Genomic DNA, 12,667 nt, shown 5'->3' on the forward strand with positions numbered 1-12,667 from the left:
GAATGTCGTTTTACCTTTTTAGTGAATTTTTTTTCTTGTAAAAATAATTATCCAGTAACCAAACAATAGCCAGTGAGCCCTTTTGGGCGTTTAAATTTTCGCAAACTTTTTTTTAAATTGAAATTCATGTCTACCGCAACTCAACCCTCATTAGCTTTTCTTTTTCCTACTGTAGTATCACAATATTATTTCTCTCAATTTCAACTCAATTTTTTTTATATACAAGAACTCTCAAGTCTCAACAACGTTATTTATCCTAACATCATAAGACCAAAACTCAATCTCTAACTTATCTCCTCCACAATTCAAACCACGACCCTCGGCCCTCTGTCGCAAAACCTGCCCACCACCACCATCAACAACCACCTCCACTCTTCATTCTTCCTATATCCAACTCTCAGAAAATCTCAAAATCCTTGTCATTAATAATATCCTCTTCCATGGAAGCCGGAGTTGGTGCCATGGGAACAAAGCTAGGTAAGATGAGTTACTTAGAACCTTCTGGAACTGTCATACCTGTAACCGTGGTTGAGTTTAGCGAAGGTAACATTGTTACTCAGGTTGAAAGTGAGGCTAATGATGGATACGATGGCGTTCAAGTTGGGTGTCGTCTCGGGATAGAAAACTTACGAAGCCTGAGGCTGGGCATTTGGAAGGATTATTTCTTCAAGGCATTTGCAGGAGTTTAGGCTGCTGGCTGTGGATGGATTCGAGGTGACACGGCAGATTGATTTTAAGGAGTTGTTCGAAGAGGGTGATTTTGTTAATGTATCTGGTACCAAAGGATTTCAAGGTAATTATAATGATGTCAAATTTGGAACTGACAACTGTAGTTTTCATTGCTCCAAGTTTTGATATTATATTTGATTACTAGGGTTGCATCAGGGGTCGGCACTCAGCCCTTTTTTGTTTGCTCTAGTGATGGACGTACTGACGCGCCACGTCCAAGGGGAGGTGCCGTGGTGCATGCTATTTGCAGATGATATTGTATTGATTGACGAGACGCGAGACGGCGTGAACGCGCAATTAGAGGTATGGAGGCAGACCCTGGAATCAGAAGGTTTCAAGTTGAGCAGGACCAAGACAGAATACTTGGAGTGTAAGTTCAGTGGCGAGACTCAAGGAGGGTAAGGAGAGGTGAGGCTGGACGCGCAGGTCATCCCTAGGAAAGGGAGTTTTAAGTACCTTGGGTCTAATTTTCAGGGGATGGGGAGATTGATGAAGATGTCACACATCGTATTGAGGCGGGATGGATGAAATGGAGACTCGCTTCCGGTGTTTTGTGTGACAAGAAGGTGCCACGAAACTTAAGGGTAAGTTCTACAGAGTGGTGGTCAGACCAATGATATTGTATGGGGTTGAGTGTTGGCCAGTCAAGATCGCTCATGTCCAGAAGAAGATGAAGGTAACAGAGATGAGGATGTTGAGATGGGTGTACGGGCATACCAGGTTAGATAGAATCAGAAATGAAGCTATTCGCGACAAGGTGAGTGTGGCCCCTATTGGGGACAAGATGCGGGAAGCGCGGCTTTAGTGGTTTGGAAATGTGAGGAGGAGCACAGATGCCCCGGTGAGGAGGTGTGAGAGGTTGACATTGAAGGACGTACGGAGAGTTAAAGGTAGGCCAAAGAAGAGGTGGGGAGAGGTGATTAGGCAAGACATGGCGCAACTTCAGCTGACTGAGGACGTGACCCTTGATAGGAAGGTATGAAAGTCGAAGATTAGGGTAGTAGAGTCGGTAGTCTAGAGTGTTCATAACAGTAGTATTGGCACGCAATATCGCTTTCTGTTGGTAGTAGGTTTTTATGACTAACCGTCGTTTTCTTTCATTGTTGATCACCTTACTATCTTGTTGTTTTTATTCTGCTTTTATATGGCTTTTTGGTACCGTCCCTTCTTGTCTATATTTTCATTAATGGGGTGCTTATGCTTTCCTGAGCCGATGGTCTATTGGAAACAACTTCTCTATCCTCATAAGGTAGGGGTAAGGTCTGCGTACATACTACCCTCCCCATACCCTAGAGTGTGGGATAATACTGGGTATTTTGATGTTGTTGTCGTCTTTTAGTAATTGGCTTTTGAGATTCAGTTTACTGCATTTTGTTAATTTTGGCCATGATATACAACATTGAACCAAGTTGCATACCTTCTAGTTTTATCTTTCCACTAGATATAAGCCTCATCATTCTAGTGTCAACATTTACAACAGGTATACTACATAAGTACAGTCAGCCTGGTCTGAAAATCCAAATTGAGATTACCAAACTTGCCAGACTGTTAGTGGCATTATTAATTTAGAAATGATACCATCATCTCAAATAGCATGGTGCAGTTCAAGCGTGAACTGAAATGTAGTACAGCATATAGCTGAATAGTATAGGCACCATAAAATGGAAGGTTATCAGGCTAAAGCTATCAATTGTCAATAAATAGTGGCCCAATTCTGGTGAGTACAGCAAAAAGTTGTAAGGCCAATATCAGCACAGTTTTGTCAAACAAAAACGTATTCTTCAATTTAATATCTTTGAGGGACAGATTCAATAGCCAAAGCCAAACTCACTGATATAGCTGCCACTTCTGCAACTGATAGAGTAAAAGATGCCCAGGTCAATAAGACCATTGGCCACAAGAGTAATAATATTTCATGATCTCTCACTTGCCAAGCCATTGATCCTCTCTATAACAGTAATAAGCCCTTGAGTGCCAAGCTTCCCATCTCCATTAGCAACCATAGCAGAAAACAACTGCTTAGACAATGCAGCACCAGGCAACACCACAACATCGTCACTCTGCTCCGCTCCAACGTCCAAACCCATTCCCAAGTCCTTCACCATGTACTCTGTAAACCCACCAGGCCTAAAGTCTCTCCCAATCATTCTTTCTCCAAACAACTCCATAACCTTAGACCCAGCTGCTCCTCCCTTGATTGCCTCCACAAACTTCATCTTATCCAACCCCGCCTTCTCCGCAAACACCAATCCTTCACTCAACCCCAGCAAGTTCCCTCCAACGACAATCTGATTTGCAATTTTACAGCTTTGCCCCTTTCCTGGTCCACCTACAAAAGTCACCTTTCCCAACACATCAAACAAAGGCTTTAACCACTTCACCACATCCTCATTTCCACCAGCAAAAATTGCCAATTTCCCTTCTCTCGCCCCAATATCTCCTCCAGACACCGGAGCGTCAACAGTCCAGCAATTCTTCTCACGGGCAGCATCAAAGATTTGCTTAGCGAGTACTGGGTGGCTGCTGGTGTGATCAATAATGACGCAATTGGGGTTGACAGAAGAAATCAAACCCTCTAAGACAATTTGTCGAACATCTGATGGGTGACCCAACATAGTGAAAATAACATCACTATTACGCGCAAGATCAGCTGGGGAATCAGCAAGATGGGCGCCTTGGGATTGAAGATGAACAACTTTAGAAGGACTGCGGGCGTAGATTGTGACGGCATAGCCAGCGGAGAGAAGGCGAGACGCCATGGCGCCACCCATTACGCCTGTGCCTATCCATCCTATGCGGGTCTGGGTCGGGTTTATGGGAGCTGGGTAGGAAGTCATAGCTGGGGTTTTGATTCTATCGGAAGAAATTGGGTATTAATTTGTACTTATATTTTGATTTAATTCGATTGGATGTGACAAGGTTTAAGTTTAAACATGACATATTTTTAAATTTAGAAATAATTCAATTTTAAACTCTTTATTTTACTTATTTTATTCTTAACGGAAAGCTTTTATAATCACACAAATATCATGGTCCCACAAATCTTTTACCCCATAACTTTTTAAGACCATAAATTTCAAAAATTTTATTTTTTTTCTTAAACTCCGTACCGAGTCAAACTAGCTTTACTATTATGAATAAATCTGAATTATTTAAAATTTACCTCATTTAATGTTTTTTAAAATTATTTATTTGCTTTGAATATGTGTCCATTAAAAATTGTACAGAATCTAATCACTAAAAATTGTGTAGTAAGATCACCGCACAACCATCATCACCTAGTCATCGCCGCACAACCAATATTGACGATCATCACCGCCGCTAGCCTTTTTGGTGTGTTATTAAGCAAATAGTTTCTACAACATCATGTATATTAGTATTTTCTCTAATATTTTATAGATACGATACCTAATTATTCTTATTTTTTATTAGTATTTTATATTTATTAATTCTTAGATAAAGATTAGCTATACACACATATACATACCGTACTCAAATTTAGAGATAATAGCTTAATAGTCAGATATATATATACATATATATATCTAGATTTGACATCTTAATTTTAAAATAAAACGAATAGTAGTGTCCAGAGTGTACATTTTGGAATATTGGATAATGTTCCAAGCACTTTGGTAGTAAAACATTTTTGCCTATGTGATGGAAATTCAGTGTTTTTGCAGTTTTGCAACATTTCTAACTAATTCTGTTGGATCCAATTTTGTAACATCGTAGATTTAGAGGCAGTATAATTTAGTTTGAAAATGAGATAATTTTTTTTTTTTTATTTATAACTATAGGCCGATGCCCTTGCCTAAAATTTGCAGAATATATATTTGGACTCAAACATCCTAGAGCATCTTTGCCTTTAGTGTTTACAGACTAATTGTAAAAGTCAGAAGAAAATAAAGTAAACAAGCTACTTTTGAGCATAACATTTTCTTTATATATTACTATTGTAAACTAGTCTTTTTACAAGTCACAATACAAATTTTGGTCTCTTTGTCTAAAGAATCTGCTATACGCTCTGTTCATTCCATCTCTAACACAAGTGATAGTTATAGTTATATCATCTTATTAAAAAAGAAGAATAAATAAAAAGTAAATTTATCCCATCAGATTGTACAAAACGAAGAAGAGGATAACTAAGAGCATAGTCCCTAACCCAAACAAACCTTCTCCATCATATGTAACAGAACCAGTACTGTTTTCCCAATAGGTAGCAGATGATATATTTTGTATAGGAATGAATATTGACAGCAAGTATACATCAAGTGTCAAGGAGATAGGAAATAATAATGTTAGCATTTCTACCTATGCTAGAAATTGTTGGCCAATAAATGAGCAGACTAAGAAACCCAACAATTATTGAAGGAACCATTGGTGATGGCCCTCTGTTGCCCATATTTTACTTACTAATAACACTTAGCCTGTTATATCAGTTGACTAGGGAAAAAAAATGCAATTTTCTGACATCAAAACAGGAGAATATAAAGTAGACATGTTAGCATTGTGCAACATGCACTCCAGAATCTAAATGTATAGCTATCAATGGAACTCACATTGGTTTTAAACACCTATAAGGTCAGAAGAATATCATCATTTTCACCTCATCATCTCATGTATCGGGTTGATACATTGAGATAGAACTTTGAAACATAGTCTTTCGCGAAATCAATTAAACCTAACACAAGTATCCCATAACATATATTTTAGCATGCTATTTACGAACCTTCCTAATAAATGTAATAGGTTAACACCCTACAGCTTGTTACAACAACATTTTATACATAACACAGGGCAACAGATGAAGCTAAGTAACCTATAACTATATTTCCTTCATTGCAGCCAACTCATTGAGGGGGATGATATCGCAAATGCTGCTCGTAGTAGTTTATCAACTGCCAAAGAAAAAAACCATTTCCAGTAAGAGTCATCTAAGTAAAGCTGAAGGAATTCATTACGTTAACTTCCCTCTAGATTCTCAAAATTAAATAAACTCAGCCAATACTTTCTGAAACTAGAGTTAGAAGTAGATTTATACATTTATCAAATAGCAATCATAATTACAAAATAGAACGATGTGATTTTATTTTTAACTTATTACAATATGTTGAGGTATTTATCTGAAGTGATAATCCAAAATTACTAGTGAGACTTTAATCAGAAAAATAAGATCTGAGGAAAAGATAAACTTTATCAAACTAACTACGTAATTCATATTCCCAGGCACTATCAATATCTTATGAAAGAAATGTAGTACTTTTGAGCCATTACAAAATAAGTAATGTGAAACTGAGAAATTTCTGTTAATAATCCATATGAAAATATAAGATCAGTGCATTTTTGGTGATGAAAGAACCAATAAGAGAGAAGAAAAACAGCTACCAGAAGTGGATTATTCATCTTCAGAAACTTGTTATCCACCATCACTTCCTTTCCGTCAGACCTGCAGACAACCATTAAGAAACGCTATAATGTGAACTAAAAACTAATGAAAGAATCAGCATAGTATCATCAAACTGAAAAGTTAGGGAGTATTGAATTATCTAGCAAGATGTGTACAAAAATGGGTAAGCCAAGAATTGAACTTGAAACTGTCAAGTTCATGCTCCTTTTATTAAGAATGGAAGTAGAAGGGTGTAATCACACTGGTTACATAATATCTTACATGCACACATTATACTGTTGTTACAGAGCAAACAGGAGACACAACTTCCAAAAAAAAAAGTGCAACTTAAAGTATTACAATTCAGTTCAGATATAAAGGTAACAACAGAAGGACTATTCTGAAAATTGATTTGAAAATTTGAGAACTGTTAGCTTATCCTGACGATAACAAAGAGTTTCTTCCTTACATCAATTTTGGTGGACATGTGAGCAAAACACAGCACAAAGCACAAAGCACAAAGCAAAAGAGAATATCGCTTATACAAAAGGAGTCAGAAGTCAGATTGGATTTGGTTTATTATATGAAAAAGGGTCTAGTTAGATCCAGGTATAACTCTCAAGAATGGACCTTCAAGAAAGTGAATAAAGTACTGCTTTTCCACTGATATTCCCATATGACTATAGTTGATCTGAAGTTCTTGGGAGCAGCAACAGTTAAGACAGTGATCCTTTATCACCACTGATATTTCTATATGTCATGGAGGTCCTTATCAAAATGAGAATACACAAACAAATTCCGGAAAGGAAACTTAATCCTCATGAACTAGTCTTGATGTGTGGTGCAGAGTGGCTTATCTTTCTACTAAATAATTGAATTTACCTTCAGGATGAAAGTTTAGTGGATTATTTTCCTACCAAATGATTGATTTGCCTTTAGAGTGAAAGTTTAAAGACATTAAAATATGGCAACTAACAATCCAGATAATTGGCAGGAGAACAAGAGGGATGACGATGCAATATCTGTAAAAAGGAGAAAAACACGCTCTCATTAAGTGGAGTATTCCACTTATTTGTTTTTCCCCACACAATTAGTAAAAATTGATATGGAACGAGCTTACAAGATACATCGGGTTTACCATAGGGAATGACAATCATGTTCAATTTTAATTGGTAGTTTTGTGTGGAATTAAGCTTTGAAAGATCAGTCGTCTTGTCAGGATGCATTTCCAATTTCACATGAAGAGACGGAAACAAAGTATCCTGGAGACAACTTTCAGGAGACCTATCCAAGACCAGGAATGTGATGACGCTGATAATCTTTTGCAAAGCATTTACAACTATAACAAGTTCGTAAAAGAAGACGAAGTATTATAAACAGGTCATCAACAAAATATTTGGCGATGTCATACAACAACCTTCTAAGAGGTGCTGGTGAGTCAAGAATCATGTTGAGCTCTATATGAAAGACAAATGCCCCTAAGAAAGTGACTTTCTTTCTTTATGTGGTGTACAACTCCAAGCACTATAGTCACTGTGGAAATTTTGAGTAGTAGTAGGAGACAGATAATAGTTAGTTAGTTGTTCTTTTTAAGGTATATGATGATGATGTGGACCATTTACTACTTCCAACTCCCCACAGAAATTTGGTCCCTAATGTCTTATACATTTGATAAGGCATGGACGCAACATAGAGCCATGGAAGATACACTAGCGAGTTGGGATTAAGAAAATAGGATTTCAGCAAGGAGTTGCCGAAGGGTGCCCCTCTTTGCATTTTTTGGCTGATTTTGAGGAAAAGAGTAATAGAATCTTTTAATGGGTTGATAAGTCCCCGTGCAGAGTAAGGCTCCTTCTGCTTCCAATGTGTCTGTGTAAATGGATATCTCATATTGTAATAGCTGGCAGAATATTTTTTGAAGCTTGATGTTATCCCACATTTATAGTGACGGTGTATTGGTTTGATATCAATGAAATGAATTTGAGTTCAAAGAAATAAATGAAATGTTAAGATATTACACATTCTGAGTATCATAGAAACCCAATGACACACATATGTGACGAAAGTTCGCTGGCAAACATAGAAAATAGGAATGTAAGTTTTAAGTCACAGACCTCTTGGCAAGAAAGGTTATTGAGACGTCCTGCATATCATTGGATAAAGATGTTGAATAGCTCATAGGCTTGACTATATGTGTAATTGTATATGCATCTTTGGAATCATCAGACTTGTTTTTAAAAACAAAGTCACTACCCACAAATTCATGATTGTGACTTCCTTCCTGCACAAAAGTAGCCAACGGACCACCTACTGCAGCATCTTGGACACCATCCATCACAGCTGCGGTAGTATCCTGTTTAAACCTCCGAACAGAACCAGATTTCCTCTTTTTAGCTCCAGTGCAGCGATCAGATTGAAAGGACTCTGCACCATTAACCTTTGCAAATCCATTTGAGAGACCATTAGCAGATCTATCCACAGAGTTTTCATTGGTTGACATTGCTCCTTTTAATTCACTCAACTTCAAATTCAACTCATTTTGCTCTCTAGTTTCCTCTAGAGAGAAACCCAACTCCAAACCATTGCCATTCACCACTTTATCTACTTTGCTGTTCAATTCACTACCATTACTGTCCACACGACTCGTAGCCTTCAAATCATTCAGAGGAGGTGAGGGTGTAGGTTCCTCAATTATCCTAACCTTCACTGCTGGCACATTATATGTAGCATCTGCAAGGGAACACTGCTGCTGCTGCTGCTGCTGCTGCTTTTTCTTGGGCTGAGTGTGCGTAACCCCAGATTTTCGCTTACGCTTGCGTGTGGATCGTTGTTTCCCTGACTGCAAGCTTCAAAGTAAAAAGGTAAACAGATCAATAAAGGTGCCACAGGTTAACAAGTCAGCTAGCCCTTATACACAAGATATAAGGGACAAAAAAAAAAAGGGATTATAAATAGAACTAACCTCTCTTCAAATGATTCAATAACATCAGAACAGGACATCAGGTTCTTCACAGGTTCCCATGTATTTGCCGTCTCTGGCCAGCCTCGCCTGTACAACAACACCCATAACATCTATCACCTACACAACCTTTTTTCTTTTTTCACATAGTTTACAGGAAGCAGAAAAAAACCAACTGGACAGCAACTACAATGAAGCCACTGAAAATACTAACTCGTGCACTATGGTTCGAATAACAGCCTCTTAGCCACTGGGCTGTCCTGGGGAACTATCTCCTAGAAACTTCAAAAAATGGGAACTTGGAGCCAAAAACTACAACAAAATCTAAAATTTTCAGTAATTATATAGAAACACTTACCATTTAATCAAATACTGAACTTGACCCTTTAGTTTCCACAGCATTTCCAAGATTCCCATATCCATAAAAAATCACAGAAATTAATGCCCAAAAATCAGGATAAAAATATCAAAAGATCAATAAAACTACTTCACATAATCAATGCAACTAATAAGAAAGTTAAAAAAAAAAAACCTTTCGTATTCTTTTTCTCCTAACGGCTTCAATTTCATAAAACCCTTCAGCAAGTTTTGGTTTTTCATTATCAGCTTCACCATCATCCCCATCTCCTTCTATTTCAAACTCCTCTTCATAAGTTTTTTCTTCATTCTCTTCTTCTTCTTCTCCGGCCTCCGGAGACGCCACCGGTTCCTCCTCGCCGTCGCCAGCGGCGTCTTCTGGAGCTTCATCTCTCTCTTGCTGATGCTGCTGAGCTTCTTCTCCTTGAGGTTCCGACATACCGTCCGACGGCAACACACGGTTACCGTTGCCGGATTCCGACGGGGGTTTTAGGGAGTCTGTAGCTGCCGGAATGCCAGAGTTTTTCTTTTTCCCTCCTTTCATTCTCTCTCTCTCTCTCTCTAAAAGGTTTTTCCTTTTCTTTTTATTTTATTGATTTATTGATGATTGATGTGAAATGTTCTTTTCCATTTCACTGATAATTCAACCTTTTTGTATCGAATTCTCATTTTTCTTTAATTATTTTATTACTGTATTAATTATGAAGGAATAAATGATAAATCTATTCCCATTGTATTTTGCCTTTGTTTTCCTTATTTTTAATTTTTTACTTAAATAATCATCAACGGAATATACTTTCTAAATTATGTTATGATGATCGTGTGAACACTAATATTGCTACACATATCTTGTGAATCATGTCTTTTAGATTTGGACATCTTTAAAACTTTCCTTAATACATTAGATGGTAATCCTATTAGGCAAAACCAGAATTTATTAAGTTGTTTGAACTTGAATCTTATTTTTTATTACATGAATTTTGTATTTATCAATGTTATAAGATCTGATATTTAATGCTAAACCAATTTATTATGTAGATCAAATTCATCCTCTCTATCTATCGCGTTTTTCTTATATTTTATATTTGCACTAAGATTTCACGGGGTGCAATAAAGGCAGTAATATTTCTTTTGAAGATTTGTACTCATAAATATATCAACTACTAGAAATTTAGTTATTAAAGTTCTATAGCAAAGTTAACGAAAGCCGATACTCTAAACAGTTGAACTTTTTTCTCACAAAAATTAAAAAACAAATACAACTGTTGTTAAAATAATTATATTGTGGATATCTATTTATTACTCTGTTATAGATAATCTTTCTGAAGAAGATTATCCATGTAGTACTCTATTAAAGTTTATCTACAAGCAGCTGATGCAAGCAGGTTGCAAGCAAATCAATGAAATGATTTGCAGGAGCTTCTTATTAAACAAGTAGGTTGCAAGCAGCTCATACATACAGCTTACAAGCAGCTCAAAAGAAAATTCTCGCAGCTGCTTCCTTTCTTCTATAAATAGAGGAGTTTTCAGTTCATTATGTACATCAGTTTGAAGTTGAATAATATAACAATCTCTCTATACTTGTTTTCAGTTTATTTACTTATAATATTTATTTTATAACACATTATCAGTACGAGATTCTGTCATCTCGAGCAAATACTCCAAGGTACGAAGTTTTTTTTTCTAAATATATGTTTATCATGCATGTTCATCACGTCTTTCTAGCCAACTAATGATGCATATGTCATTTTACTTGGATGTGGTCTCGCAAAATTGGAAAAAAAAATTGATTTTACTTAAGCTATTATATGGTCGCGAGACTACACCAGTAGTTTATGTGGCAAACGGCCCGGGACTATGTATACTTATATAATTGCTATTTTTGTACTTATTTTCCTCCTTGATCGTTTAGTGAAGGATTAAAAGGTGAATAACAATGTCATATTCATCTAAACTCTAGCAGAGTTTATGAGAAATATATAATTACCAACAGTGATAATATTTCTTAAGTCTCATTATGACTTAAATTCATGGTTCACTTGAACTCCAGCAAAGTACGACCACTAGAAGCGGTTATGTTTCATATATCTCATTGTAACTACATTTTGTTAACCACCAGAAATGATAATTTAGGTTTGCTATGGTTACAATGAAGATAAGTTAGAGAAAATTCTCTATATTATATGCATACCTCGATTTGCTTCGGAAGTAGCAAATATCTTAAAAGAGGTTCGAAGCATCACAATTTGATGTGATTATGCACGTTCAGATAATTATGGTCTATCTCCTAGAGGAAGAGAACTTTTGATAATATTAATCAATTTCCTGAAGTGAATGTGACAATATTAAGTATGAACGCGCTCTTGATGTAAATATATTACGATTCACCTTTAGAATAGGTAATACAATTGAGAGAATATATTCTCAATATTTCATATTTTAAATTTCTCCTGAAGTAATAAATAATTAAAATTTTCTCCTGAAGCGAGAAAATATTATGTAGTGGTAAAAATATTAAAATTCTTAATTTTTGTCATTTATAAATTTATAATTATATTTATATTGTTAATTTGATTATGATTTTCTCTCATGACACCAGAAGTGTCTGAGCAATATTTGATAGTACAAAATTTATCAAAAGCTCCTGAAGAGCTAACTATTTGTCTCGAAGACACATGACACCAGTAATGTCCAATAAATATTGGATTGTGGATAATAAATGAAGGCTCTCGAAGAGCTTATTTACAAATATGTCATTCATATTATATAATTATGATCAAAATAGATGTTGCAGCAAGCCTGAAGTTTACTAATACAAATGGCCATCATATTGATACTAGGTGTGTTCATGGTTCGGTTTATCACTAAAAGAACCAAACCAAATAAGTTGGTTCTTAAAATATTGGAACCAACCCAAACCAATTAAGTCGGTTTTTTATCGATTCGGTTTTTGTCTTTTTTTTTTGATTTTTTGGTTTTTCGGTTATTTATCGGATTTTTCTTAAATATGAGATATACACTACCAAACACATATTCCAGCGACTACATTTTCAACGTAACACTATCAAACCAATTCCTCTTTAAAAAATCTATCATTTACCAAGATATATTGATGATAAACGAATCAAATAGTGATGACTACTTTAAGTACTAAATTAAAAATCAATTATTTTTAACATGAAATAAAAAAATTTACATAGCAAAAGAAAACTACCAATCAAACTAGAATGTAA

General features: G+C 36.0%; 2 protein-coding genes across 3 annotated transcripts; both read right to left on the reverse strand.

The window, feature by feature from the left end:
* Positions 1-2,234: 2,234 nt before the first annotated feature.
* Positions 2,235-3,696, reverse strand: LOC104094834 (probable 3-hydroxyisobutyrate dehydrogenase-like 2, mitochondrial). Its single transcript, XM_009600829.3, has one exon. It carries the CDS (start codon positions 3,564-3,566, stop codon positions 2,643-2,645), a length of 924 nt encoding a protein of 307 aa, XP_009599124.1. The 5' UTR covers positions 3,567-3,696; the 3' UTR covers positions 2,235-2,642.
* Positions 3,697-5,292: 1,596 nt separating this feature from the next.
* LOC104094832 (chromo domain protein LHP1) lies at positions 5,293-10,042 on the reverse strand. Of its 2 annotated transcripts, XM_009600828.4 has the most exons (6): positions 9,610-10,042; positions 9,436-9,461; positions 9,081-9,167; positions 8,233-8,964; positions 6,118-6,178; positions 5,293-5,630 (listed from the first exon to the last, which is right to left on the reverse strand). In XM_009600828.4, the coding sequence occupies exons 1-6, from the start codon at positions 9,976-9,978 to the stop codon at positions 5,583-5,585; spliced, it is 1,323 nt and encodes a 440-aa protein (XP_009599123.1). In that variant the 5' UTR covers positions 9,979-10,042; the 3' UTR covers positions 5,293-5,582. The 2 variants fall into 2 exon arrangements, with proteins under 2 accessions (XP_009599123.1, XP_070032532.1); XM_070176431.1 differs by lacking the exons at positions 5,293-5,630; positions 6,118-6,178 and adding an exon at positions 7,327-7,457.
* Between the last annotated feature and the right edge of the window lie 2,625 nt (positions 10,043-12,667).

This window comes from Nicotiana tomentosiformis, chromosome 1 (genome assembly GCF_000390325.3).
Source record: "Nicotiana tomentosiformis chromosome 1, ASM39032v3, whole genome shotgun sequence".
Lineage (NCBI taxonomy): Eukaryota > Viridiplantae > Streptophyta > Magnoliopsida > Solanales > Solanaceae > Nicotiana > Nicotiana tomentosiformis.

What these genes read in the sequence shown, in the direction of transcription:
- LOC104094834 (XM_009600829.3), bottom strand. Translation starts at nt 3,566, where the DNA reads ATGACTTCCTACCCAGCTCCCATAAACCCGACCCAGACCCGCATAGGA.
- LOC104094832 (XM_009600828.4), bottom strand. Translation starts at nt 9,978, where the DNA reads ATGAAAGGAGGGAAAAAGAAAAACTCTGGCATTCCGGCAGCTACAGAC. An exon ending in GGAGAAAAAGAATACGAAAG is followed by an intron (nt 9,462 to 9,609) that starts GTTTTTTTTTTT and finishes TGGAAACTAAAG; the next exon opens with GGTCAAGTTCAGTATTTGAT. An exon ending in ATAACCTTTCTTGCCAAGAG is followed by an intron (nt 6,179 to 8,232) that starts GTCTGTGACTTA and finishes GGTTGTCTGCAG; the next exon opens with GTCTGACGGAAAGGAAGTGA.